The sequence below is a fragment of the Micrasema longulum genome, unplaced genomic scaffold (genome assembly GCF_059751315.1).
Source record: "Micrasema longulum isolate JH-2025_06_02 unplaced genomic scaffold, ASM5975131v1 h1tg002881l, whole genome shotgun sequence".
Classification (NCBI taxonomy): Eukaryota; Metazoa; Arthropoda; class Insecta; order Trichoptera; family Brachycentridae; genus Micrasema; species Micrasema longulum.
The window spans coordinates 86,171-111,374 of record NW_028280002.1 but is presented as its reverse complement, the minus strand read 5'-3'; the positions used below and the strand labels follow the sequence as shown (position 1 = coordinate 111,374).

Sequence of the window (25,204 nt, the reverse complement as noted above, 5' to 3'; positions counted from 1 at the left end):
GAGGGGCTGCTGAACTACGGGCCGCTTAGTAATTATACACGATTTTATTTATTGAGTTGACCTTTATTTTGTGGAACCTTCCTTTTCCACATCTGCTCCTAAGTTGAGCATTTGGACATCATCAAATGCCTCCAGGAGACCCTATCGCTAGCCAGCACTCTCACAGCGAAGTTACGCCGACTACAGTTGAAATATCATCGACGCCCTTCCAGGACGGCGGCAACCCGTAGGTGTGAATTTTATGGAATTCCATATTATAATTTTAATATTAGAACCAAACGCTGGTTTTAGTCTACTTATTTTTTTTTAAAGAGATTACCCGCTAAGCCTCTATTTTCAGAGGGTTGTCAGCACGCGGGAAAGAGAGGATATGGAATGAAGTTTTGAAAAATACACTACAACACCCAAAACAATGGAGAATAAAATATTTCTTAGATTTTTTTCTTGCGACTGGCAGGAATCGAACCCGTGACGCCAATTTCACAGTTGGTCATCTAACCAACTGCGCCACGGCATTTCATATATATTTTAATATATGTGAAAATTCTTTACTTTTTACCACCTTCGTATTTCATATATTTTGAAGAGACATATTATTAGATACTGAAATTAGTGGCACAAATTTGGTATACTTTCCGCTATTTTTTTTCCACTCTTGATTGATTCAAGGGATCCGCGGTCACTCGCGAGAAGATTTTAAACTGCCGATGATTTTGTCAAAATAAGGGCTCTTCTTTGTAGCTTTGTTTGATTAGTTTCGGACTTTGTTTTGGACATATGTCATAAGATGTCAATAATATGAAGATTGGAGATTTTTTATGCATAAGTTTCGTCATCTTCAAGTATGTTTTCACTTAGTTATCGCGGGAGAAACTTGCGACTGGTATGTGAGTCGCCCGTGTACAGGGCGTCCGTTGAGTTAATTGCAATTTATCTTATCCAGGCACCATCAGCTCGAGCAACCCCAGCACGCAGTTAGCAGAGGTCCTGCTGGGCAGCGGGCCGGGTACGGCGGGAGGCGGTGGCGTAGGCGGCGCGGGGGGTGGAGGCGGCGCACACCGCCGCCCCCGTTCGGCCGCCTGGTCACACCACTTCAGCCGGGCTGAGGGCTCGGTGGACCTAGCTGTCCGGCTGCCCCATGCCGTGCTTCTGCACGAGGTACAACTGCAGCCACACCTCACCACACTTTCCAGTAAGTAATATAATTTTGCAATTTTTCTACCAAGTTTTGGGGCTACGAATCCATAATTCATATTTCACATTGACTTAAAAATTATAAAATCTGGTCATATTTTTTCATTTTTTATTATTTATTAATAGTTATTCATTTAAATCAAGTATTTTTCAACATTTTTGAATTCGCGACCCTTTTACGAGTAAAAAAAATCTCCCCACAACCTTTATTTTACTATACCATACTACGTGTATAGCAGTGATTTCAACTACGACGGGTGTAATTTTTATTTTATTTAGACCACATTATTAAAAATCGAACAATCAGGCGAAAAAGAAAATCTTATTATCTTGCTGCTGACAGCATGCATAAAATGTAATTTAATTTACTTAAAATTAAAGTCTGTAAGAAGAAAAAAGAAGAAAATCCAAGGATGCTATTCTAAACCCCTCTTGCGGCACGAGAAAGCAGTTTTTTTTTAACATACAATAAATACACGAGAGAACACGGCCGCGAGAGCGTTTGGAATACCACCCCAGAGCTGACAAGGAAGTATTCAAATTGTTAGTGCCATTCATCACATCCTACTTTTGTTGTGAAGTAATGTTCTCTTCAAAGGTGGATATAAAAATAATGAATACAAAAGACTCAATTTTTAAAAAATGGTTGTTTGCGTCTTAAAAGAATAGAACCTCGATTTGAAATTTAAAAAAAAAAACAGGCATAGCCTTCTTTTTGCTTTTACACTGCTTACGGCCGACGGCAACAAAGTGACCCACTTGTTGAAAAACACTAATTTAAATAACTGAAATATTTTCAATGCAAATATACCATGTGATCTTTCAGTTTGATATTGATCTCTAAAATACCCTTTTCCCACTGCTCTTTTTTCCACAATTTCCAAAATGTCTCTTTTATCAACTCTTTGGAAGGGGAAGTTTAAGAATAAATATGATTTATTTAGTTTTACAATACGCCCCCAGGGGGCGTGTCTCTCATTTAGGAAGTGATGACTACAGCTGTCAGTCCAGAAAACATTGGTAGTGAACAGGCGGCTATAACCTATGTGAAACTGAAATAATTTTGTGATAGGAGGAGATATTGTGTCTCTATGAAAAACAGTTAGCTACAAAAGTGTCCCAGTATGTTAGTCAAAAAAGATTTACTTCAATCCATCAACTACATGTATGAATGTTAGGATATTATGTCTCTGTAAGAGCGGATCCTATGAGAAAGTCCGCAAACGTGTCAAGGCATTCATACAAATATGTACCTAAGTAGCTTGCTTACCTGCACTTATAATACCCACAAAATTATAACTTTTGGAATATTATTTCAGCTTGTCCGAGTGCAGTGAGTCTAGAAGTGTGTGCTCAAGGGTGTGTGATGACCCCTCTTGGCCCTCCTCAGCCAACAGCCGGTATGACCTTCATACGCCTCAAGTTGACACAGCCATTGGTTGTGAACAGTGTTCTAGTAAGTTCATGAAAATTCTGTATCGTGACAATGAAAAAATTTTGTACTACGCAAAATTGCATTTTCATTTTTTGGTTTTCTTGTACATATAAACCAAGAAAACATTTCGACAATCCCTACATATACTATCGAATCTGCATTTTACGAGGTTTACAGGAAAGCAAAAATAAAGCTTAATATATTTTGTGACTATTGTATTTCAGTGGACACGTGTTTGGCTATTCTACAGTATCTGATAACTTCTCAAAAAAATGTCGAGCCTTGTTTTTGCTCTCCTGTTAACTTCGCAAAATGGAGATTCAATAGTAGAGACTTTCGATTTGATTGTAAAAGGAAACTACTTTAAAATGTTTGAAAATACACAACTGTCATCATCCAGAAATTAGTTTGTCAATCTTTTGGCCTATTTGACTGTAATATGAAAAAATCCACACATTTCTTAAACAATTAGGTGTAAAGAGTGATTCAGGGTTCTCACTTAAATTATAAAAATTAAAGACGAAATTTTAAAATTTTTAATATTTTTAAAGCCATTATGACGTCAAAAATATTTTGGATTAGGTATGGTAGTAAAATGATAAAACTTAGAACTTCTTTATTGATCCTACACACGGCATGATAACCAAGGAAAACATTATCAGCGAGATTTCAATCATTCAATACTTTTATTACCATATGAAAAAATCTTTACTTTTTTTTTTTTCAGATTCGATTATACCGCCCACGGGATAGTTCCAATATGGGATTACTAAATATTCGTATCCTTGGAACAGCTGCCTTTGCTGCTCCTTCCTCTCCTGATCGATTTGATGAAAAGTTAGCGAGTACTAGGTTTGGATTCACTTTTTTATTTAGTCATCTCCTAGGCTTTCATATTCCCTTTTTGATTTGTTTGTTTGTGCATTATAATACAATTCGGAACCGGAACAGTTGGTTTTTGAATTTATTGACGTGCCCTAATTTTCTGTGAAAGCTATTCCCTTGGTCCACAACTTTGGGGATGGATGTGAAGAAGGTTGCGTTCAATTTCAATACATAGCTTCTCAGATGGCTATTTATGTTAACCCTTGTACAGTTATAATGTCACATGAGTCCACCCATGTAGAACAGAGACATCCTAGTGATACTGCAATACCACGTAACCTGATTACAAAAATGTTTTACAGCAATAAATTCGTTGTAGCGAGTAAGAGCTGTTAGTTTTTAATTATTGCTATTTTTACTCTAAATAATGATAGTTTTTCTGGCACTCCAGCGGTATTTTAGGTTGATTAAAATTGTAATATATTAACAGAATGGTTTTTAGGTTCCCCTGCCAAAAAAAATAAATTGATAAATACGCGGTATTGCACTATTACTGATTATATGTCTCTTATTTAAAAGAATAATGAAGTCGTATTTTGCTCTAACAGCCCTAAATTATATGATTTTTTTTTTTTATTACGGAAAATATATTATTAAACAGTATACTACATATGCAACATACATTGTTGTTTTTAAATATTTGTATTTAACATGATATCTTTTGATTTATGTAACACGACGCTACAGCACTGTCTCCATAGGAATTTTATGCATAGTCTTTTAAGAGTTAATCTGATTTAATCATCTATGTATTCTACGAATAAATCTCCTTTCAGTGTTGGCTGGGCGCGTGTGCTGGTGGCATGTCTCTTGGGGAGTGCAGAGGCGCGCCAGCGAGCTGCGCGCGCCCCCGGACTAGCTGAAGCCGCAGCAGGGCTCTTGCTGGGCGGGGCTGCGCCCCCCTCTGTCACTGGCCCCTTGCTGCGCGCCCTTGGGGCCGAGCCCCCTGCGGCCCTCCACGTTCTCGATCTCATCCTGAGGAATGCACACATACCAGCTCACCACGGTGATTGTTATTTTATAAAAAAAAAACGCAAATTTATTAAGTTATTAAGTGATTTTCGGTGGTATTGCATTTTTATTGTAATAAATATAACACATATTCAAAATTTTGCTCACTTTTTAAAACAAGATAAAAGATCACTTATTAAACACTCTTGGGGTTATTCATGTGTGCAATTATTCTTCTAATGTTTTTTCTCACATCTCCCTTTAACTTGCTAAAATTATCACTCTTTTCTCTTAGCTCTTTTTGCACAATAATGAATACTTTTAATCGCCTAACTTCATATACTCCCTCTAGGCCATGGCTCTGGACAGATCTTCGGGTACCATCACGCGAACAACATCGTTAGAAGTTTGAGACGAGATTAAATCTTTGCACCTCTAGAGTTGTCTTATAATTAAACCAGTGTCCTAACTTTATTGTAAATTCCTCAAGTGGAGTAGATTCCACTGATGTGGATTTAATGTGTAATAACAATTTCACGCAATGTAAAAAACACATCAACACTTTGAGTATAGGTGCTCCGTGATTTGCCTAATACCCGACAAATTATTAATCCAATATACGAGCTCCCCGGTGAACCACTTCAGCCAAACATGCTTTGCTACGACACCTATGGGTCCTACGCAATTCATCTCCTGGAAGTGCTTTCACCTGCACTGTCCTTGACTTCCGCTGGTGAACGTGTTTACGTAGGGCGCGGCGTGACATTGGATGTTCGCTTTCTTCCCTTTGCATACGTTCTGTGTGGACGGAATGATGAACAGTTGCCCGCCCAATCACAGTTATATATGTTATGAAAGCCAATTTAGCAATGATTTAAAGAATATACCAGAGAGTTGTTTAAAAGTATTGCCAGTGTAAAAAAAATATTTAGTGTTAAAAAAAACTGAAAATCAGGTGTCAGTATATGTGTACTAGAGGTTAAAGGGACTACTGGACGTATATGTATATTGCAATACTTGAGTTAACCATTCGCATAGATTAAGGTTATGTGTTAATATTTCTTGATAAAATTCATAATTTGTGTTCCCAGGTTACCAATACTCGTCCCAGCTACCGATGAACTCCAACTCGGCCATCGATGCCGCGTGTGACCTCCTATATCAGCTATGCACGCTGCAGAACGACCTCTCCGCCCAGCGCATCAAGCGCTATACGGACTGGTTGAAGGACTGCGGCCTGTCAGCCATCTCGCACACGGAGCAGAGGAGCCCCGACACCAACTCCAATACGGTCAACTTCACCTACAACACCAAGTACCTGAGCAGCGTGTACATACAGTGCCTCGCTTCCGTTCTGTGGGCCGCCAAAGAACAACAAGTGCAGTACGAACTGGACTCCTTGATCACAATCGAACTGTTCGACACTGTTTATAAATGGATAGCCATTTTACCGAAAGACGCCGCCATCAAGAAAGCTCTTGATGCAGGTTTGTTCTTTAATTTTACATATCGTGAGCGTACAAGGAAAACTGGCCAAGTAAATTTTTTGCTATTCTGATATTCGAAGTTTTTTTTCATTAAACATTTTTTTCTTATGTTTTACCCAAACATTTCGATTCTGGAGGCCATTTTCCACAAATTGTAAATAACTCGCTATTAGAAAACGGAAATCAAATTGTGGTAGAGTGGGGAGCGAACCACGGACCGTTATAGGATGTTATCTTTTATTTAAAAAATAATGATACCGCAAATCCTTAGTACATAACGTTACATATATATCCACACAAATAACATCAACCCTGACGATGGACCTGTAATGCAATCCGAAACGTTGGAAATGAGCCACACACTGCATAATAACCCAGAATAACTCACTGCGTGAATGTAGGTTAGATTTAGATTTTTTTTATGAATAAAATATTATTGATACAGTAATTTTAAAACATTGAATAAATTGAATTTACTTTAATTCTTCTTTTGAAAACGGTTATCATTATAAGACAACACTCAAATTTCATACTGTTTTTTTATAATACCTTTGGACTTTTTTCCGTTATTATTTGACAGGCACTGTGGCGTAATGAGGAATTCCACTGTTTTCTATTATTTTTTTTCTATTAGTGTACTATTCAACGAAGCAAAAATGAATATATATGTTATTTTTTTGTGCGTTATTTACAAAAATATGATTTTTTAAACTTACATTTATCAAATACCGCGCCAAATGACTGTAATCAGTGTGTCACTTTTCAGTAGTGACGTCATGAAACGGTTGGCGTTCTTACTTTCACTGACCGCGGTAAGTTGTATTTCTCCAGCCAATAACAAAACTGACAAGAATCTATGGAATATTGCTTTGATTACTTCATTTAGTTGATTGTAATTTGCTCATTTCTATGTTATGGTTGTTTTTACGAACGTTTCGATTTAGAAAAACCTTGAAAGTTGGCATAATCTCTGGTTGAAATGTCAAATTATACAAATTATACTCTTTTTTTTTCTATGGTCAAAACGTTCCTTACAAGGTGCGGGGGCTTTAAAGCGGAAACCGGAAATACTACACGTAGATATAAGGAGTGACGTCATTATTTACGATTTTAAAATGAATACTATTTTTTATTTATTTTTGCGTGCGTTTTTGAGATATTTCATTCTACTCCAAATTTTTTAAATATTCACGTGTACATGAAAACATTTTTAAAATTTAATTCCGGGTTGGGCTGGAATTCCTCATTGATTAGATGGCTAGCTGTGAAACTAGCATCGCGGGTTTGATTCCCGCCAGTTGCAAGAAGAATATCCAAGAAAGATTTTATTCTCAATCGGTCTGGGTGTCGTTGTGTATTTTTCATAACTTCCTTTCATATTTCCTTTCCTTTAACTTAATTTTTTATTGTTTTTCTTTTCAGTGATGTGTTCAATGTGCCACATAAGGCCAGAACTTTTTACTATGATGCTTGAAAAAATGGGAGTTCTTACTCTCGACACGCGACTGTCATCCTCTAGTTCTGTCAATGTGGAAGCTTCGATCTCGGACGACAGGTTTGTACCATTTGCATCAAATATATTTTATCGTTTTCACTGTACATATGTATTATGTTTATAACTTTTATTTTCATCTTTCAGGAAAGATCTAGAAGGCATGACCAGCATGACCGATGACACCAAGGTCTGTCGCGTACCGAGTCACCAAAGCTTAAAGCCGACATCTCTAGACCGGTTGGTGCTGACTCCAGCTCAGCTGATGACCATTGCTGCAGCCTGCATGTCTCCGGATGCCATTAAAACACTCATGACTTCTGACCTTCCGCTGAATGTAGCCGAAGCTATCAAACGTATGCCCTTATTTGCAATAATTGTTTTTTTAAACATGTATTTATTAAATACTCTTGCTTTTTAGAGAAATGTATTCGGTTTTGTAATTACCTTCCTCAATAAATAAGCCTAGTTACGCCTCAAGATAGGAATCTTTTTGTTTTCTTTGTCTTTGGTATCTTAATAAAATCATTGAAATGTTATATTTCTAGAATTTTGTCTGCAACAGAGCCAAGTAGATGGAAGAAGCAGTAGTGATTCATCTCTGACTGACTCGGATAAAGCTAATACAAGGGAATCTTTCTCGAGACACTATCAAAATACTGAAAATGGTATGTTTATATTCTTAAAAATTCAATTCCTTTCATTATACAATCCACAACACTGTTATTTTTTAAATTTTATTTCAGGTCTTGTAACATTGGAAATGATGCCAATATTAGTGGAATGGTTATCCTGCTTGTGTATGGACTCCAAACTGAAGAACTGGTTAGGGGGACCCCAAGGTTCCTCCTTTTGGAGTCCATTATTACTAATGCTTTGTCTTCCACAATCAAATTCAAGGTAGTGAAACCATTTTTTTCTATTTATTACATACATCTGATGATACATTTATACATATTTGTGAGTCACAGTATCATTTTATGGCAATCCCACCATTGATATTCAAATATTACATTAGTCTCTTAAGTATTTGAGTCATAAAAATTGTAAATTAATGTACCTTTTTTCTCATATTATAAAATTATAAGCATGTATAGAATCACCAAAAATACTTCATTCATTGCGAATTACACTTATACACTTGAAATGAAATGAAATAGCTATTATTGTGTCTATTTTTACTGTGGATAAGTAGAATTAGTAATGAATATCTTAATGTTAATATACATTTTTAAATTTTGATTAAATTAAATGAATACTAATGTTTTTATATTATTGTTATCAAAAACATTTTATGTTTTTAGTCGAGTATTGATTCTCTAGTCCTTTGAGATTGTTGATAAATATAAAATTATGAAAACAAAGTAAAGTTTGCTGTACATTTTTTGCTTATCGAAATATACATACACTAAACTGGATAAAACAAACATTCAAAAAATAACTGCAGTTTAATTTCAAAATAATATGATGTATGTACACGCATCAGCCTCAGGCTACTAGTATACTGCTTTTAATAATAAAATCGGGTTTTGGTCCTATGGCTAGTATCGCGGATCCTCTCTATGATAACTTAGTTACCATTTTCTAATAGTGAGTTGTTTACAACTCCTTAATAATGGCCTCCAAAAATGAAATATTTGGATAAATCATAAGTACGCAAATGTTTCCTTTTTATTAAAAAAAATAATACTTTAGAAAATCCAGTCAGATACCAATCAATCTAATATCATCTAAAATTTCTCCCCCGCCTAAAATCCGCATATTTTCCCATCGGCATAATTTTTCTTAATTAATGTTTCTGTTAGCAAAATATTACACGCATAAAACATTTTATCACATGTGTAATTTTCAGAATCTGGCAGAGAAATGAATTTTATACCCAACTAGAAGAGAAAACCATAAGATTCTTTGGATCTGTAATGACTGGTCATCTTCCGAACCAACAGCTGTTTGCTACCACCCTCTATCATGTCATTAGCTCCCATCCCGATACTTCACCAGGTCAGTTTTCTTACTTCCAAGCTGTACAATCAATTTCCATCAAAATCAATTTTTAATAATACGTATAACCAAATGTACATAAATCCAATTTATCATAGCACCATTTTTATCTAGTGCTTCTCATTGTCCCTTCATTGTTTGATTATTTTTTTTGCACAACTAGCCAGGATGCCCATTAATTACAGTGATGAATTACAGAGTAAAACACCCAGGTTTGAGAAATATCACATTTAGTTTTGTGTTCTCACTGTGAATGAAACCAGGAACCTTCCGTACGTGAATCAAGCATCTTAACCACTACACCACAGAGGTCGCCATGTGTCATTAACTGGCATTACAACCTTACCAATTTAACATCATCTTGGCAATATTTTAAGTCGTTAACTGTTATTACATTGGTCACTTCCTCGTAAAGGCTGTTTTAGTGGCCAACTATTCGGTTGATCTAGAATTGATTTCTTGGATTGGATGTGAAGGAGATTGTGCTCAACTTTAATGACTTAGATTTTTTTACAATTATTTCAAAATATGTGAAAACTTATAGAAATGAAAAATAAATGTATCATGTAAAATAAATATTACAAGAATATTTTCATCACCAGGTGTAGGAGCTCCGATCGGAGGTTTCACGCGCGGCCTTCTCCTGCGGCTAGTACTGCGCGGGGAGCGCGCGAGCGTGGGGGTGCGAGGGGCGGCCGGGCAGCCCCCCCCAGCCGCGCGCACCCCCTCCTGCCTCCCCACCATGCCCGCGCACCCGGCCCTCCACGCACGCACCCTGCTCCACCTGCCGCACAACACACGCCTGGCAGACCTCTTCACGCAACACCTTACATTTGGTATGAAAACAATTTATTCATTTGTTTTATTATTATGAAATTAGGAACAGTCAGCTATCAGCTGATATGCCCGCATCTTGTCTTTCCGGTGACCTATTTCACTTCCTACGTAGGAGCTTAAGTGATATTGTACATAAATTCAAATTGAATTGAGTATGTAGTTAGATGAAAAAATATCATGTTTTAATAATTATTTGTTTAGCAATATATATATAACATCAACCCTGATGATGGACGCTGATGAATGCGTTCCAAGATAGACAAAATAGACATTTCAATGTCCTGTTTTCGTATATACAAAAAATTACATCTTTCCAATATTTTAGTATATGTATTCTGAATGAATGCAGCCCTGATAGGTCGATGAATAGAACATTAACGCTCCTTACCTTTTTCTTCTCCAATTAGATTGAAGATTAAAGTTGAGTTGCATTTTTATTATAAAATGTTTATTTGGAGAGAAAATTACCAATTTGATAATGTATCCAAAATAAAACAAGTTAATTGGATTATAATTCTACTTGTTTGTATAATTCTACGTGTTTGTTTGAAAATGTCCTAACAAGACGAAAGCGTCACAATATACCCTTTGTATATTTTATAAAAAATAAAGTAGAATTATAATCCAATAAACTTGTTTTATTTTGGATACATTACCAAGTTAAATATGGAATTCTACCAATTGTCTGCATACACAATAAATAAGAAAATTATCATTCTAATTGTATCAAATTTCTCCAAAAGCAGGAAGCAATGTTTGGGCGAGCAGCGAAACTGGCGGCACCAAAAAGACCGGCGCCACTAAAGCTGAGGCTGGTGGCTCTGAGGCCGACCCGTGGGGGCTGAGTGTAGCGGCCGCCAACACGGCAAAAGACAAACGGAGTAAAGACGTACGGAACCTGTTTGCCAAACAAGCCATGCTCAGCAAGAAAAAAGGCAAGAAGGAAGACCAGCCTAGTGGATCCACATCTAACGCCAATAGCTCACAGGGTGATTATTTTAACTTCCTATTAGTATCTCTACTCTATCTTTATTTTTACTTTGTCCATTTTTCAACTGTACATAATCCTGACGAATACTGAAATTGAGCCTTGAAAAATTTGATACCGACAAAGAATTCTGATTAAGATTAATCTTAATGACTCCCGAGGGTGTGAAATCCAGTCTTTCGTCTACGAACATTTGAACAAACTCAAATATTGTAATTCTGATTAAAACGAAATCATACTATTTTGCCATTTTAAAATGCCATTCTTTCAAAATCACACCATTGAAAAAATATTAACTAAATAAACAGATGTAGGTACACAGTAATTTTCTGATAAAAAATATAATTATTTTTCAACTGGCAGATTACACCTCTTGAAATTCAGACTAACCTTAGGTACATTGGTACTAGACAAAGAATTTAAGTAAAATTTGTTTTACTTTGTTTCCAATCAAGTTACTATTAAAAGGGTAAATTTGGTCATCTTGCTTTTAAATTATGATCGAGATACGCTTCGATTGGGATACCAATGTAATAGTTTTTGGATAAGAGAATAATGATACCTTGAATATTTTGAGTCATTTTAATATTTATAATCATGTATTTCTTTGGATGCCGAATGCCTTGAAAAATAATGGTTCTGTTCTGACATCGCTTGGCATCATTACTATAGTTATGTAATTGAAAACTTTAAATATTTAGCGATTGGAAACCTCTTTTAAACAAAACACCTATCTAATCAATAGTTAAAATTACTTTTTTTTTCCTCAATGTGATATAATTCTATGCTTAAGTTTTTCATAATACTTTCTTTTTAGATTCTTGGAGTTTACACGGAGTCAAGGTGTATGTTGATGGACTGGAAGGACCTGTATCATTGAATACCACAATAGGAGCACTCTGTGCCGTTACGGAGCACAAGTTTGGACCTAGTCTGAACTTGACAGTCATACCGCAGTCAAGTAACGGTAAAATACATTTATCATTTGTACATAATTGATTTCCAGTTTCCAGGGCTGCCATGTTTTTTGACGCTTAGCGTGTTTAAACGTTAAGCGGGTACAAATAATTTGTACGAGGTTCACATCTATTAAATGATAGAAACACTCACCGACCTGAACACGCGACATCATGAGAGATGTGATTTCGAAGTTTCGGTGGAGATTTTCAAAATTACAAAACTTGAATAAATCATAGCGATGATATGAGCCTCAAATATTTTTTTTTGCTCCGTTTGATAGTCTATTAACAAATAATAATATTCAAATCACTGAAATTCCTTATTAATTAATTTTATTTTTGGACAGTTTTTCCGCACAGTTTAATGAATACCTCATAAATATTATGCATGCAGATGGTTGGTCGGAGAACACCTTGGAAGGAGTGACATGTCGGCCCCCACTGCTGGGCGTATTCGCCGCGGCGGGGGGCCTAGCCCTGCTAGCTCGCCACCTGCCCCCCGTGTGCCCTGCGCCTCCCCCGCCTGCCCCACCCCCCCCGCCAGCCACCTCCAACAACGCAGACACGGACTGGGTCAAGCTAGATGAAATCTACGAGGTCATTATGAATGTATAAATACTTTGTTAATTATAATTTCTTTATATAAAACGTATCGTGTAGTTATTATTTTCATTTTAAAATTGATATTTGAAGTGTAACTTTGTGGCTATTCATTATAATTAAAATTAAAATAAAACAGCTTTGTTTTTAACCGCTAATTTCACCAAGTGTTTAAAAACAAAGTTGTTTTATTTTTATTATTTTTCTTTACCATTTGAAGCGCTGAGAATACTGTAATAAGTGCACTAAAGATATCTGAATTGGTGTTTTGAATTATGGATATTTAATTTGTTTATCAGATGCCCAATTATAGTTTTGAATTACAGCATAGAATGCTTGTCTGTCTGAAGATAACAATATTGAATTATGTATTGTGAACGGGAATCGAACTCAGAACCCTGAGAGGCATGCATTACTGTTAATAAATTATGTCAAATTATTAAAACATAAAAAACTCATGATTTAAGGCAAAATATTTTAAATTTTGAACTGCTAAATATTTATATTTTTTATGAACATTTTGAAACTCTGAGAACTGTAATTCAACGAGCATATTGGGCAAAACATTTTATCCAAAGAATGTATAATTTGAAAAATATGTTATCAGACCATTGTGTTATGACCATGTTTTGAGACCAGGTAAATATCAGTAGATAATAACAATAAAATAATAACCAATAACCAACTTCCTGCATGGTAGTACAGTTTTAAGATATTTATATAACCCAATAAATATCTCAAAACAAGCGTTGCTATTCTACGTGGCTCATTTATTATTAACATAACACATTGGTTCAATAAGATTGAGCTATAAGTATAATGTTATTCAGGATGTGGGAGAGGCAAGTGGAACAACAGTCACAGACGAGGCCAGTAACTCGGTCCCCACACACTCCCTGGTAGCACTGGGACTACTCCTGAGGCTGCCAGGATACGCTGAGGCCCTTCTAAAGGAAGGTCACCGGGCAGTGCACTTGCTGAGGTTACTACTCGGTGTAACTGATGATGGGGAAGGAAGTAAGTACTGTTTGTTTTCCACTAAATAATAAATGGGTACAAGTTTTTTTTTAATGTTGTTTTTATGAGTGTGTTTAAGTTTTTAATTAAGGTACAGAAAAAAGTATTGAAACATTAAAAGCGCGCTCCACTCACCCGGCAGTGGCGAGCCGTGATTTATTTTATTGGTAATCTATTAAAAATGTTCATTAATTTGTACTACATATAAGTACTTACATAACATGTAAGTAATGTAATTATAAATGACAATTTTTTTGTGGTTCTGTGAAAATCGACTCAAACAACAATTATTATTAACCATGCGATAAACGTAGCTTTATTCTACACTATTTTAATACAATACTTGTACAAAAGTTTATTAACAAATACCACAATGACATTCCGCAGATATTTCCATTATAATCTGTCATTGACAGTACTGTCAAAACTTGAGCACTGGTCGATTTCTTTTAAAATGAATAATGCCTAAAACGGCCACTGCGAATGCCACCTGTCCTATGTGATACATAATATGTCAACGGTATCCCATCAAAGAAATATAGCCCTTCGGAAATAATGTTCGAAATACTAGCTTCCAAATAGAGAATCTTCTAAAAATATTTGTAATCTGCAAGTTTGTTTTAGTACTGAAAAAGCCGACTTGGGTTAAAGATGAAAAATACAGTGAACTTTTTTGTAAGGAAGAATAAGCTGAGGTAATCGGCTAGTTTCATCGTTCAGTAGGAATGGGCTGGGCGCACTTCATAGATATTTTTTTGTAGAAAGATATAAATGGTGATTTATAATAAATAACAATTACTTTATTTATTTTCCCATAAACATGGTTACTATGAATTATTATTATTAAAAGTCAAATATAATGGTAAGCTGTGCATAATCGCTTACTTTGACGATTCGCCCGTCACCCGGATCAGTTCAAGAGAGCTTGTGGCCCTTTTTTAGATCCGCACATTGCAAAACAAGTCATAATGAATGGGTAATCACTTTAAAGATATATTTGTTAAGGCTAACTTGCCGCAGAAGTTCAGGGAATAAAAAATATATAAATAAAAAGATATATTATAGACTTGTCAGTGCAGTTAATGGAAGATTTCATTTATAATATACTGTTTTGTATACCCACTGAAAAAAAACATTAGTTCCTACCTTGATACAGGGCTACCAAGTGAGGCAGGTACATAATTAGAAAATAAAATATTTCGTATAAATAATTTTTAAAATTCAAAATATATAAAAAAAAGCATTACTTAAATATTTGAAGAAATTGAAGATGGACATGTCAATAATCGAAATAATTGACGCGCGTGCATGAGAAGATGTATGAATGTAGAGGAAGCGAGTATCTATGCAAAGGCGTAATCTGTATGATTAGGGATAAAGAAAATAAAACACTTCTTTTGTGAATTTGCAGAAGACATAATGTGCGTGTGCGGCCCAGGGTTGGGAACGCTGGCCTTCCGCGTGTTGGTTTCCCTCCTGGACGGCTCTCCCCTGCACACGGACGACGGGCAGCTGCTGCGCGGGACCCTGCTGCGCTTCGGGAGCATGCGCCTACTACTGGCGTGCCTGGCGGTCTTCACGCACCAGCAGCCCGACTCCCCTCCCCAGGAGGTCAGATCCTGTATCAATTATTATCATAACTCTATCTTTCTTAAACTTTGTTAGCGTTCTTCAATTAGCAAAATGTGTTGAATCAACAATATTTGGCGTTCGTTCAAATGTTTGTAGAGAAATACTGAATTTCACATTTTAAAGATTTAGGAATACAGAAAATCTTTTTCCAAAAATACTACTACAGTTAAAAATATTAACTGAATTTTATAATCAAATTTAGGCCTCCATAATCATCTAATTGCTTGATTTATTACATTTTTTCCTCCGGAAGAAACTTGATGAGCTGTTTTTTCAATCTTCTTGAATTCTAACAGATTATAATTTATGCTCAATCCACTAACTTCTATTCTAATTTCAATACTATTCTTGTTATACTATATACTGTTATCATGTCCAATAGCATTTCTTAATGCTAATTATATTTCATTACAAATCCACATTGTAAATGTTCACAGTCCAGATTTAACCCAAATGTATTATTTATAGGCAAATAATTCAAACGGAGCTTCATCCAAAGCCAAAGCTGAAGAAAAGAGTAAACTTTACTGGGCCAAAGGAACCGGTTTTGGTACTGGCTCTACACAACAATCGTGGAATGTAGAACAATCTCTCATGAGGCAAAAGACTGAAGAGGAACACGTCACTGTATTATTGCAGGTAACCATATTATAATGATTGTACAAATTTTTCAAACAGAGATGAAGCTGTTGAGAATATGGAAGTCTACGCATTTACAGAGCTTGCGATCTGTCATTACTTATGTTAAATGCCAACTGTGAAACTGGCGTTGCAGACTCAATTCCCACCAGCTGCAACAAAGATTTTTCTCAATTGGTCTGGGTGTTGTGGTGTATTTTTCCTTATTTCCTTCCATATCCTTTCTTTCCTACCAGCTAACACAAGTCTTAAAAATAGAGTCTCAGCGGGAAGACTTTAGATAGTCAAAAGAACAATGAGGCAAGACCAATACTGAAAGATTTGTAAAATTATTTCGGATTGTTAAATTATGATTTAATTTTTACAAACATGTTTCAGTTTTATATCGTGTTATTTTGAAACCATGTAAAAAGAGGTTCCTGTACATTGATTTGTAAATTTTCCCTCACAGGTGATAGCTTCCTACATCCAACCAGGAGAGCAGTGGGGCCGGGCCCAATCCAGTGAGGGATCGGAGGGCTCCTCGGGAGCCTCGTCCCCCCTCCCCTCGGCCCCCGGCACGCCCCTAGCGGGCCCCACAGCTCCACCTCCCCTGCCGCCCGACTTCTCGCAGATGTTACAACGCAGCGCCCTGCTACCCGCCATCTCTTCTTACTTGCGTAATGACTCGGGTATGTTTCCAACTGCATATTGCAGTCTCGTCATTCTGGATTAAAATTCAAGCTTTTAATAGTAATATTTTCATGAATGTAACATGGGAATGACTTTTTAACTTTTCTTGGTGAACTTGAAAAATGCCAATAACTAAAATAAATAAAATTGGTGGAAATAACTGATTTTACAACTAGTGATGAGTGTGATGAGTGATTCAATGGTAAGGAGATGGGTGAGAAGTTTCAATAAAGATCGTGATAATGTGCATGGCAACGGACAAAATGCGTGTCCCACTTTATGAAGAGGAAATACAAAAGTTTGTGCCGCGTGCGCTATGACAAGTGCCTACAAAATGGTGAGAGCTATATTATAGAAAAGTGGTTTAAGGTTTAAAGACAACCTACTTGTTTTCTTTAACCTGTCAAACGGAACTTTCTTTCTGGATTTACCTCGTAACAACCATGTCCATCCAAAGGTGCGAATCGTGGCGCCTCGCTAAGGTAAAAAAAACAGAAAATTATTAATGAGTTTTGATAAAAAGTGTCTCGGAAGAATTCTGGGTGTACGGTGGTTTGACTTTGTAAGGAATATCGAAAGACATTGAACTCAGCAACTTCAAGGGATTCAGTTGGCTGGGTCAAGTACTGCAAATACCTCCCAAGAGTTATACTTACTCTACATTACAAGGCATCGAGTCACCTAGTCTTAGACGTCCACTCTGCAGTTTATATCTGGACTACAAAATATGGACCTGACTTGGGAAGGTAGAAAGTCACAATCCATGTTATTTAATTTATATCATTTTATTTAAAATGAATTTCATTGATTGCTTATTATTTTATGTTATCTTTCCAATCAACATTGACATAAATTAAATTGGTAATTTTTTTCACTAGTGTTGGACATGTCCCGTCACATCCCCCTATACCTGGCGCTCATGCGAGTCGTGCGAGCCGTCATGTCCTGTACTGCCCTATGGGGGGCTCCCCCCGCCCTGCACGCTATTCCCCCCCTGCTGCACCAGATGAGCCGAACCGTGGACACGTACGCTACCAAACTCAAGTAAATATCTCAATTTGTGAAATTATGACATTATTGATTTATTTTACAATCTTTAGCTTACTCAGCCTATTTTCGTGTCTGTAACTTGAGACTTATCTTTTGTATTGTCTTGTCTTTTGTGGGAGGGATTTGAGTAGGAAACTCCTTGATGATTTTCCGAATGTTAGAGTTTACTGTTTACCATATTGATGTGCCATATATATATGTATTTTTTTAAAAATTATTTTTTGTTTCTGATCCTATATTTGTGGTGATATACTCATGTGTCCTTGTCAACTAATTGCTAGTCCCATCTCAACGCAGGACTTTTAGTCCCATGGAGTTGGGACTTATGTCTCAAATAATGTACAATAAATGTATGTATGTAAATAAATAAATAAATGAAATGGGTCACAAAATTTACAGACTGCCCAAATAGACAGTAGCAAATTCCAATAGTATTTTTTGTGCAGAAGTTCTAATGACTGCTGACGAACTGTAAGAAAGCATCAATGTTTTGAGTATGTCCAAATGTTTGCAGACTGGTAAGAAAGCATATTCATTAGGACTTAAATAAATATTTTTATGATGTAAATATGAATTATTATGACTAAAAATTTTATTTTATTTCATCTGCCAAAATATTACATTATATTTGCTTTTATTTTAGCAAGGTATTATGAATATGTATATAACTCAAACTTCATGTCATATTTGATTAAAAAAACACCTATATTAATACATAACACATTGAGTTTTTTTTAATATCTACTAAGTATTTTTGAAACATTTTAGAATGAACAAGAAAACAATCTATGGAAAATCAAGCTACAGTCACAGGTTTGGAACCACAACCACAGACGGAGGAGAAGATGATGAAGGTCTCGCCATGCTAATACCGGATATTCAGGTAAAATGCTTTATTGGTTGGCTTTTTAAGAAAATCACATTCTTAATATTATACTTGTAGAGAATCATTAAACAGAACATTTCCCTAAGAGTCTATTGAAAAATTGAAATTATTCAAGTGCATGATTTTTATGATTAACATGCCCTTGATTTTGAACAGGGGGTCTTTTGAACTGTATATCAATTTATTGAAATCATATTCTTCCCATGCACAAGTTTTTCAGTTTTTTGGAAAGGCACAGCAAATTTAAATATCATAACTAAATTTAACAATGATTTGTAAAAATGTATTCTAACTATAATAAAAAATATGTGCATAGTAAAATAAAAATATGAAAATTTATCCATTTCCATAAACTTTTATTTTAATTACACAACGATAAACAAATTATAGCCTGTGGTGTCATTAGATCTAAGTGATATTTCGTTGATGTGGTTTTCAATTTTTAACAATTTGATTAGTTTAAGGAATTCTTCAAATGATATGTTTCTTTTAATATTATGTGTAATTTGCTTCAGCCGTTTTTATTCCTAAATTTGAGGCCTTATTGTAAAAAACTGTTTACACATTTATAATTCAAAGTATTGTCCATCGCTGACCACAACTTTCTCCCATCTTTCGGGCAGCGTATGATTTTTATTATATTTTTCGCTGTTTCCATAACTCTTGTCTGTTTCTTTTACTGGGTTCTAGGTTCGATTTCTGGTGAGATCGCTATAAACAAATATTATTTTTCTCAATCCTGGGTGTAAAGTGCAATTTACCACTATAATTGAGCCTTTTGCATTTACTGGCCTTATTTATTTATATTAATTTATTTGCTGATAATTGTAATTTCAGGCAACATCGGCGCTGGTGCAAGCTCGATTAGGACTGAGTGAAGAAGGCACAGCTTTAGTTCCCTCAATACCTCGAGCCCCTTCAGCGGCCACCAGAGAAGCCAGATACCTCGAGGTCATGAAGAGATTACAATTTGGTGAGTATTTATTTAAATATATTACAACTGCAGTAAAACCTCTTTTTTACGTTCCTCGATTTTACGTTTTCCCGCTTTTTACACTGAAATGCTCAGGAACCATTTTTCTTTTCATACATTTCTCACAAATATTCCCCCTAATCAACGTTTTTACATTTTTCATAACCTCGGTTTCATGCTTAAAAAATTTCGGAATTCATTTGATGTGTCAAAATAGCCAAAATTATGTCGTAATAATGATGCCGCGCCCCGCGTGCCACTGCGTGTGCCACGCGAATGAAGAATAAAAACATGTAAACAACTAATAAAATATAAATTATTGTCTTAACTTAAATTCAAAGCAGGTGCAGTGTAATTGACCTTTTTGTTTAAGTGTCTTTCTTTAGGGTTAGTCTTAGTTTTCATTTGAACAAAAACGTCATATTGACTTGTACAAATCATGAAGCACAGTTGACAAACGTTTAGAAACAATAATGTTTTAATCTCATTAAATTGCAATGTTTAAAACATAATAGAAATATTTAAAGTTATAAAAAAGATGGTTTAAAAAGCCGCGAACTATATGACAGTTGATGTTTTTTGTTGATAATTCTTGATAAAACTCCATAGTTAATGATTATGATAAAATTATAAATAAACTTATCAATGAAACTTCTTGGTTTAGTTTTACTTTTCATTATTTTGACCAACGAGCGCTTTCGCCTAAGTAGGCATTCATTGATAAGTTTATTTATAATTTTATCATAATCATTATATGACAGTTGTTTTTAGTGATGTCATAGAAAAAAAGTGATACCATATAAATAAAATTTCCCAACATTTAGGGAAAAAAATATTTTATTATTTTATGCAAATTTAAAATTATATTTTTGTTTTTTTTATTTACCCATAAAATAATTTTAACATGCTGTTTTTAAATCAAATAAAAAACAGATTACATAATATTGTTTTATAAAATATAGGGTGACAAAAACCCATTACTACACTGAAAAGCTGTATATCCCTTTTTGATCAGTAATAAAACACAGCACAAGCTCATAAAAAATACATATACATATTTCAAGGTGACTGGATGAATTTCATATTTTCTTGATTTGCCAACATTTCTCTTCATAAGGACGGCAGTATACCAATATTCATGAATGGCCTGTTACAGATTTCCTTAACAGTAATAAATACCAATTATTTGTTTGTAGAAACTTTTGAGATGATATCCGAGTGCCCAGACAATGGTTACAAGTTCACGGTTGCGTACCACTTTGAGGGCACCGTGCGGGCAGCGGGTGAGCGTTCTCACCCGGCGCGTATGAAGCGCCTGGCGCAGGAAGCCGTGACCCTATCCACCTCCCTCCCACTCTCCTACAGCAGCTCCGTCTTCGTCAGGACAGACCAGGACAGGCTTGATGTCATGAAGGTAAGAAATATAATTTTTGATATAATAATACTGGGTGTGCGGTGGTATGACTGTGGATGCCTCCTGAGAGCCCTAACCACACTTGACAAGGCATCAGGATTTCACGGTTCCTTATGTCTACGGCTGACAGTTTATTCGCAGTTAACGTCTGAACTACGGAACGCAGACCTGACTTAGGAGGACACACGATAGTTGGCCGCACACAAAGAGGCCTGAAGAGATTTTGTGGACACCATATCGTGGGTATACGGCAAAAAGCTTTAACTCTCAAATCTCTGTTTCGAGAAATCAAGCATTTAAGTTTTGTTCCAATTTTACTTTTTTTATATCTTATATAAATATAGTAAGATGTTAAGTGCTCATTTAAAAACATGTTTTTAATTTTTTCCGTTTATTAATTTTATATTAAGTAAATATGAAGTTTTTTAAAGCTTTTAGCCCGAATAAAATACCGGGTATACGACTTAAACTTAAATTTATTTTTAAAACTACAGATATATGAAATTTAAAATGACTTGTGTATTTGTTGTTATATTAGTGTATTTTGCCAGTTTGTAGAGCGTTAAAAACTTTACAAAACTGCATAATTAAGTCAAATCTGCATATTTTCAAGTTAACGTTTTTTGCCAGTATACCTACGATATGTTCGAGTGGACATGGATTAAGTTAAGTTGAGTTGTAAGTTATCCATGTCTAGGGCTGGTATTTCAAACGCTCTCGTGGCCGTATTATGTCGTGTATTTTGTATAAAAACTGTTTTCTCGTGCCACGAGAGTGGTTCAGAATAGCACAGGGTAAAATAGAACCAGGATTCTGGACGAGCTTCTAGTTGTAGTAATTACCCCAAAATATTATAAATTCTACATTGACTATATGAAAGACCTTCCAAAAGATGGAAGGATAGCTGGGGTAGATAGAAGGAAGGAAGGAACAGACCACGGTACGTATTCTGAATTCTGATGGGACTTAAAGTTATCTTCAATTTTATCTACTAAGTAAAATTAAGTTTTCTGTATGAAATTGGAATGTGTTTACAATTTTTTTTCTAAACATGTTCAATTACCGGTTACCGACGAAAATACTTTGAACTTTCTGACAGATATATACACTTTAATACATAAATATCGATATCAGTTTATACCGATGAAGATAGCCGTTCATAATCGTGGCCCACATAGGTCTACAGCAAAAAAGATAATAATTTTTGTATCTTTAATATATTTTTCCCGTTGGATACCACAAATAAATTAATAAATAAAATTCAATAGATAACCAAAATAAAATATTTTTTTTATAGATAGAAAAACAGGTTCATTAAATGTAACATATCTGTAACAAGCTGCTAGTGTACTATTTAATAATATATATAAATAAATATTTTTTAGGTTCTCATAACAGGGCCTTCGGATACACCGTACGCAAATGGATGTTTCGAACTGGATGTTTACTTCCCCGTAGACTATCCCAATACCCCCATGCTCATCAACTTGGAGACTACGGGGCGACACTCGGTACGCTTTAACCCAAACCTCTATGTGGATGGGAAGGTGTGCCTATCGGTGCTCAACACCTGGCATGGTCGCCCCGAGGAGCAGTGGAATGCACAGACGTCCAGCTTCTTGCAGGTTCGACTTTTACAACAATATCTCTAGTATGATTTAAGTGCTGTTCTATCCTCACAAAATTTCATTTAAGTAATCACTTTATATGTACATTTAGTAACTTTGATTTTTTTCTCTCGGCAAAGTTTGCTAACCAAGTTTGAGTGATAGTAAACTTTCATCATTCTCCCTATAATATTTTAACTTCCATTTTAAACATATTGTATCAAAAATTTAGTTCTCTATTTCTATAAAATTTTGGAAATACATTTTTTTTAAATTGAATCTTTTATAAAATGAAGAAAAGTGTTATATTTTATTAAAATATGCTTCTCTTTAAAATTTCAGGTAGTAGTAAATTTTTTATTAGGTTTTTAAATGTTACTTTATATAATACTCATATTCCTAAAGTATAAGTAAAGGCTAACCTCGATGTTTTGCTACAGGTGCTGGTGTCTATACAGAGTCTTATATTAGTCCCAGAACCGTACTTCAATGAGCCGGGATTCGAACGGAGTCGGGGCACTCCGGGGGGAACTCACCACAGCCTGGAATATAACTCTAATATATACCAAGCTTGCGTACGCTGGGCCATGTTAGAGCAACTCAAAAATCCTACTTCTTGTTTCGAGCAGGTATTCAAATAACTGACCATAATGTGTTATGTAATTGTATTACATGGTTTTTATTTTAAGTGCATAATTATTGTGTATATATATACAGGTGTTCATTAAACCCTGTCACATCCGAAACCACGATGATCAGTATGAAGTAAGAAGACATATTGGCACATTAAAATATTTTTTTATAACTAATAAAATTTAAAAAAATAAACTATCAAAAAAAGCGAATGGTTGCTTACTTCTGCAGGGGAGAAACGAGGAGGGGTAGGGGAGAATCTGATACTGTGCCACGCTCCCCTCACTTCTCCCCTGCCGAAGTAAGCAACCATTTGTTTTTTAAATATTTTATTTTTTTAAATTTTCTTTGTTCTAAATATATGTTCAAATATGCAAATATATCTTCTCGCCCATATTGATCATTGTGGTTTCGGATGTGACAGGGTTTAAAGAACATCCTGTACATATATATATATGTGTATTTGTATGTGTATTTGTATGTGTATTTGTATGTGTATTTGTATGTGTATTTGTATGTGTATTTGTATGTGTATTTGTATGTGTATTTGTATGTGTATTTGTATGTGTATTTGTATGTGTATTTGTATGTGTATTTGTATGTGTATTTGTATGTGTATTTGTATGTATGTGTGTGTGTGTGTGTGTGTGTGTGTGTGTGTGTGTGTGTGTGTGTGTGTGTGTGTGTGTGTGTGTGTGTGTGTGTATGTATGTATATTGTAATTGTTTAAATCAAAGCTGAGCAATTTTATCCTATTTTTCTATAATTTGATCTCCTATAAGACTGACCTCTTTCTTTTTTAAAAATTAATACTGTGGTATAATTTTTAGGTGATACAAACACATTTTTGGCTTAAACGAGACGAAATATGTTCAGTGATTGAAGGATGGCTCGCAGAACTCGAGATGCAATCAGGAGATAAAAGAGCCCAGAGAAGTATCTGCGTAAATGCCATAGCATTAAAGGTACGCATATTTAATAATATTAGATAATTTTCTCTGAATAGATCGGGGAGAAAACTAATGACGATTATTTAATATCTTCAGCGTCACTACACCAATCTGCGCGAGGAGTTGGCCAAACTACCGGTGCCTGCCGGGCTCGAGGAGCTGGAGACACCGTTCACAGCGGCGGCCGACCTTGACCACGACATGGAGAAGTTGGTAACACAGGTCTGCGAGTGAGCAGATCTGGGAGTTAGTGCACCTCCCGCTCTGTGTTCCTCTTTTCTACTGTATTTATTTAGCATCTTATCGTTAAATTATTAACAAATATATAAATATACGCGCTCTGCGCATTTTAACAATTGTTTGAGAATATGTCGTTTGATTTCTGTCCAATTATTTATGATTGTATTATATTTTGTAAAAATCTGTTCTTTTTTACTTTAAAATTATTTATCGCAATCGACATAGAGTACGACCGGAGATCTGGTGCCCGCTACTATTGTTTATATTGTGAGCAATCATAGAGGGTTTCCAACTCCTTTAGAACTATTTAAACTCGAAAGCGCACTGTTATGTTCCTTGGAAAGTTGTGCTTTTCCCGCTGTGTAAATTTAGGACAAAATATCTACATTATGATTTTATACATCGATCGGAATGATTGTTTCGTAAACATCCACACCTATTTAATCATGATCAGTGAAATTAACAAACAAAATATATTTAATCTGTGAATAAAGCGAATGCGCCCATTATTTTAAGAATTGATTGCGTTTTTTTCGGTTTAACTACAAATCGAGGAAGCGCAAAGAGTTTGTGGAAACCTTATTCAAATTATCTGTTTGTAATAACCGGGTAATTGTAAATAAATTTATGTATTGAAACAACTGAGTCTGTGTTTGATTTAT

General features: G+C 35.3%; 1 protein-coding gene across 1 annotated transcript; it reads left to right on the top strand.

Annotated features, from left to right (window-relative positions):
* Nucleotides 1–6: 6 nt before the first annotated feature.
* On the top strand, nt 7–25,187 carry Bruce (BIR repeat containing ubiquitin-conjugating enzyme). The gene is made up of 27 exons (XM_088241412.1): nt 7–28; nt 944–1,192; nt 2,514–2,650; nt 3,357–3,481; nt 4,291–4,520; nt 5,557–5,952; nt 7,375–7,507; nt 7,592–7,800; nt 7,993–8,112; nt 8,191–8,344; nt 9,297–9,445; nt 10,048–10,281; nt 11,029–11,271; nt 12,088–12,237; nt 12,624–12,826; nt 13,660–13,846; nt 15,258–15,457; nt 15,947–16,117; nt 16,569–16,788; nt 17,668–17,833; nt 18,608–18,722; nt 19,563–19,698; nt 20,895–21,112; nt 22,498–22,737; nt 23,160–23,348; nt 24,183–24,317; nt 24,399–25,187. Exons 3-27 carry the CDS (start codon nt 2,561–2,563, stop codon nt 24,534–24,536), a joined length of 4,551 nt encoding a protein of 1,516 aa, XP_088097538.1. The 5' UTR covers nt 7–28; nt 944–1,192; nt 2,514–2,560; the 3' UTR covers nt 24,537–25,187.
* The last annotated feature ends 17 nt before the right edge of the window (nt 25,188–25,204 follow it).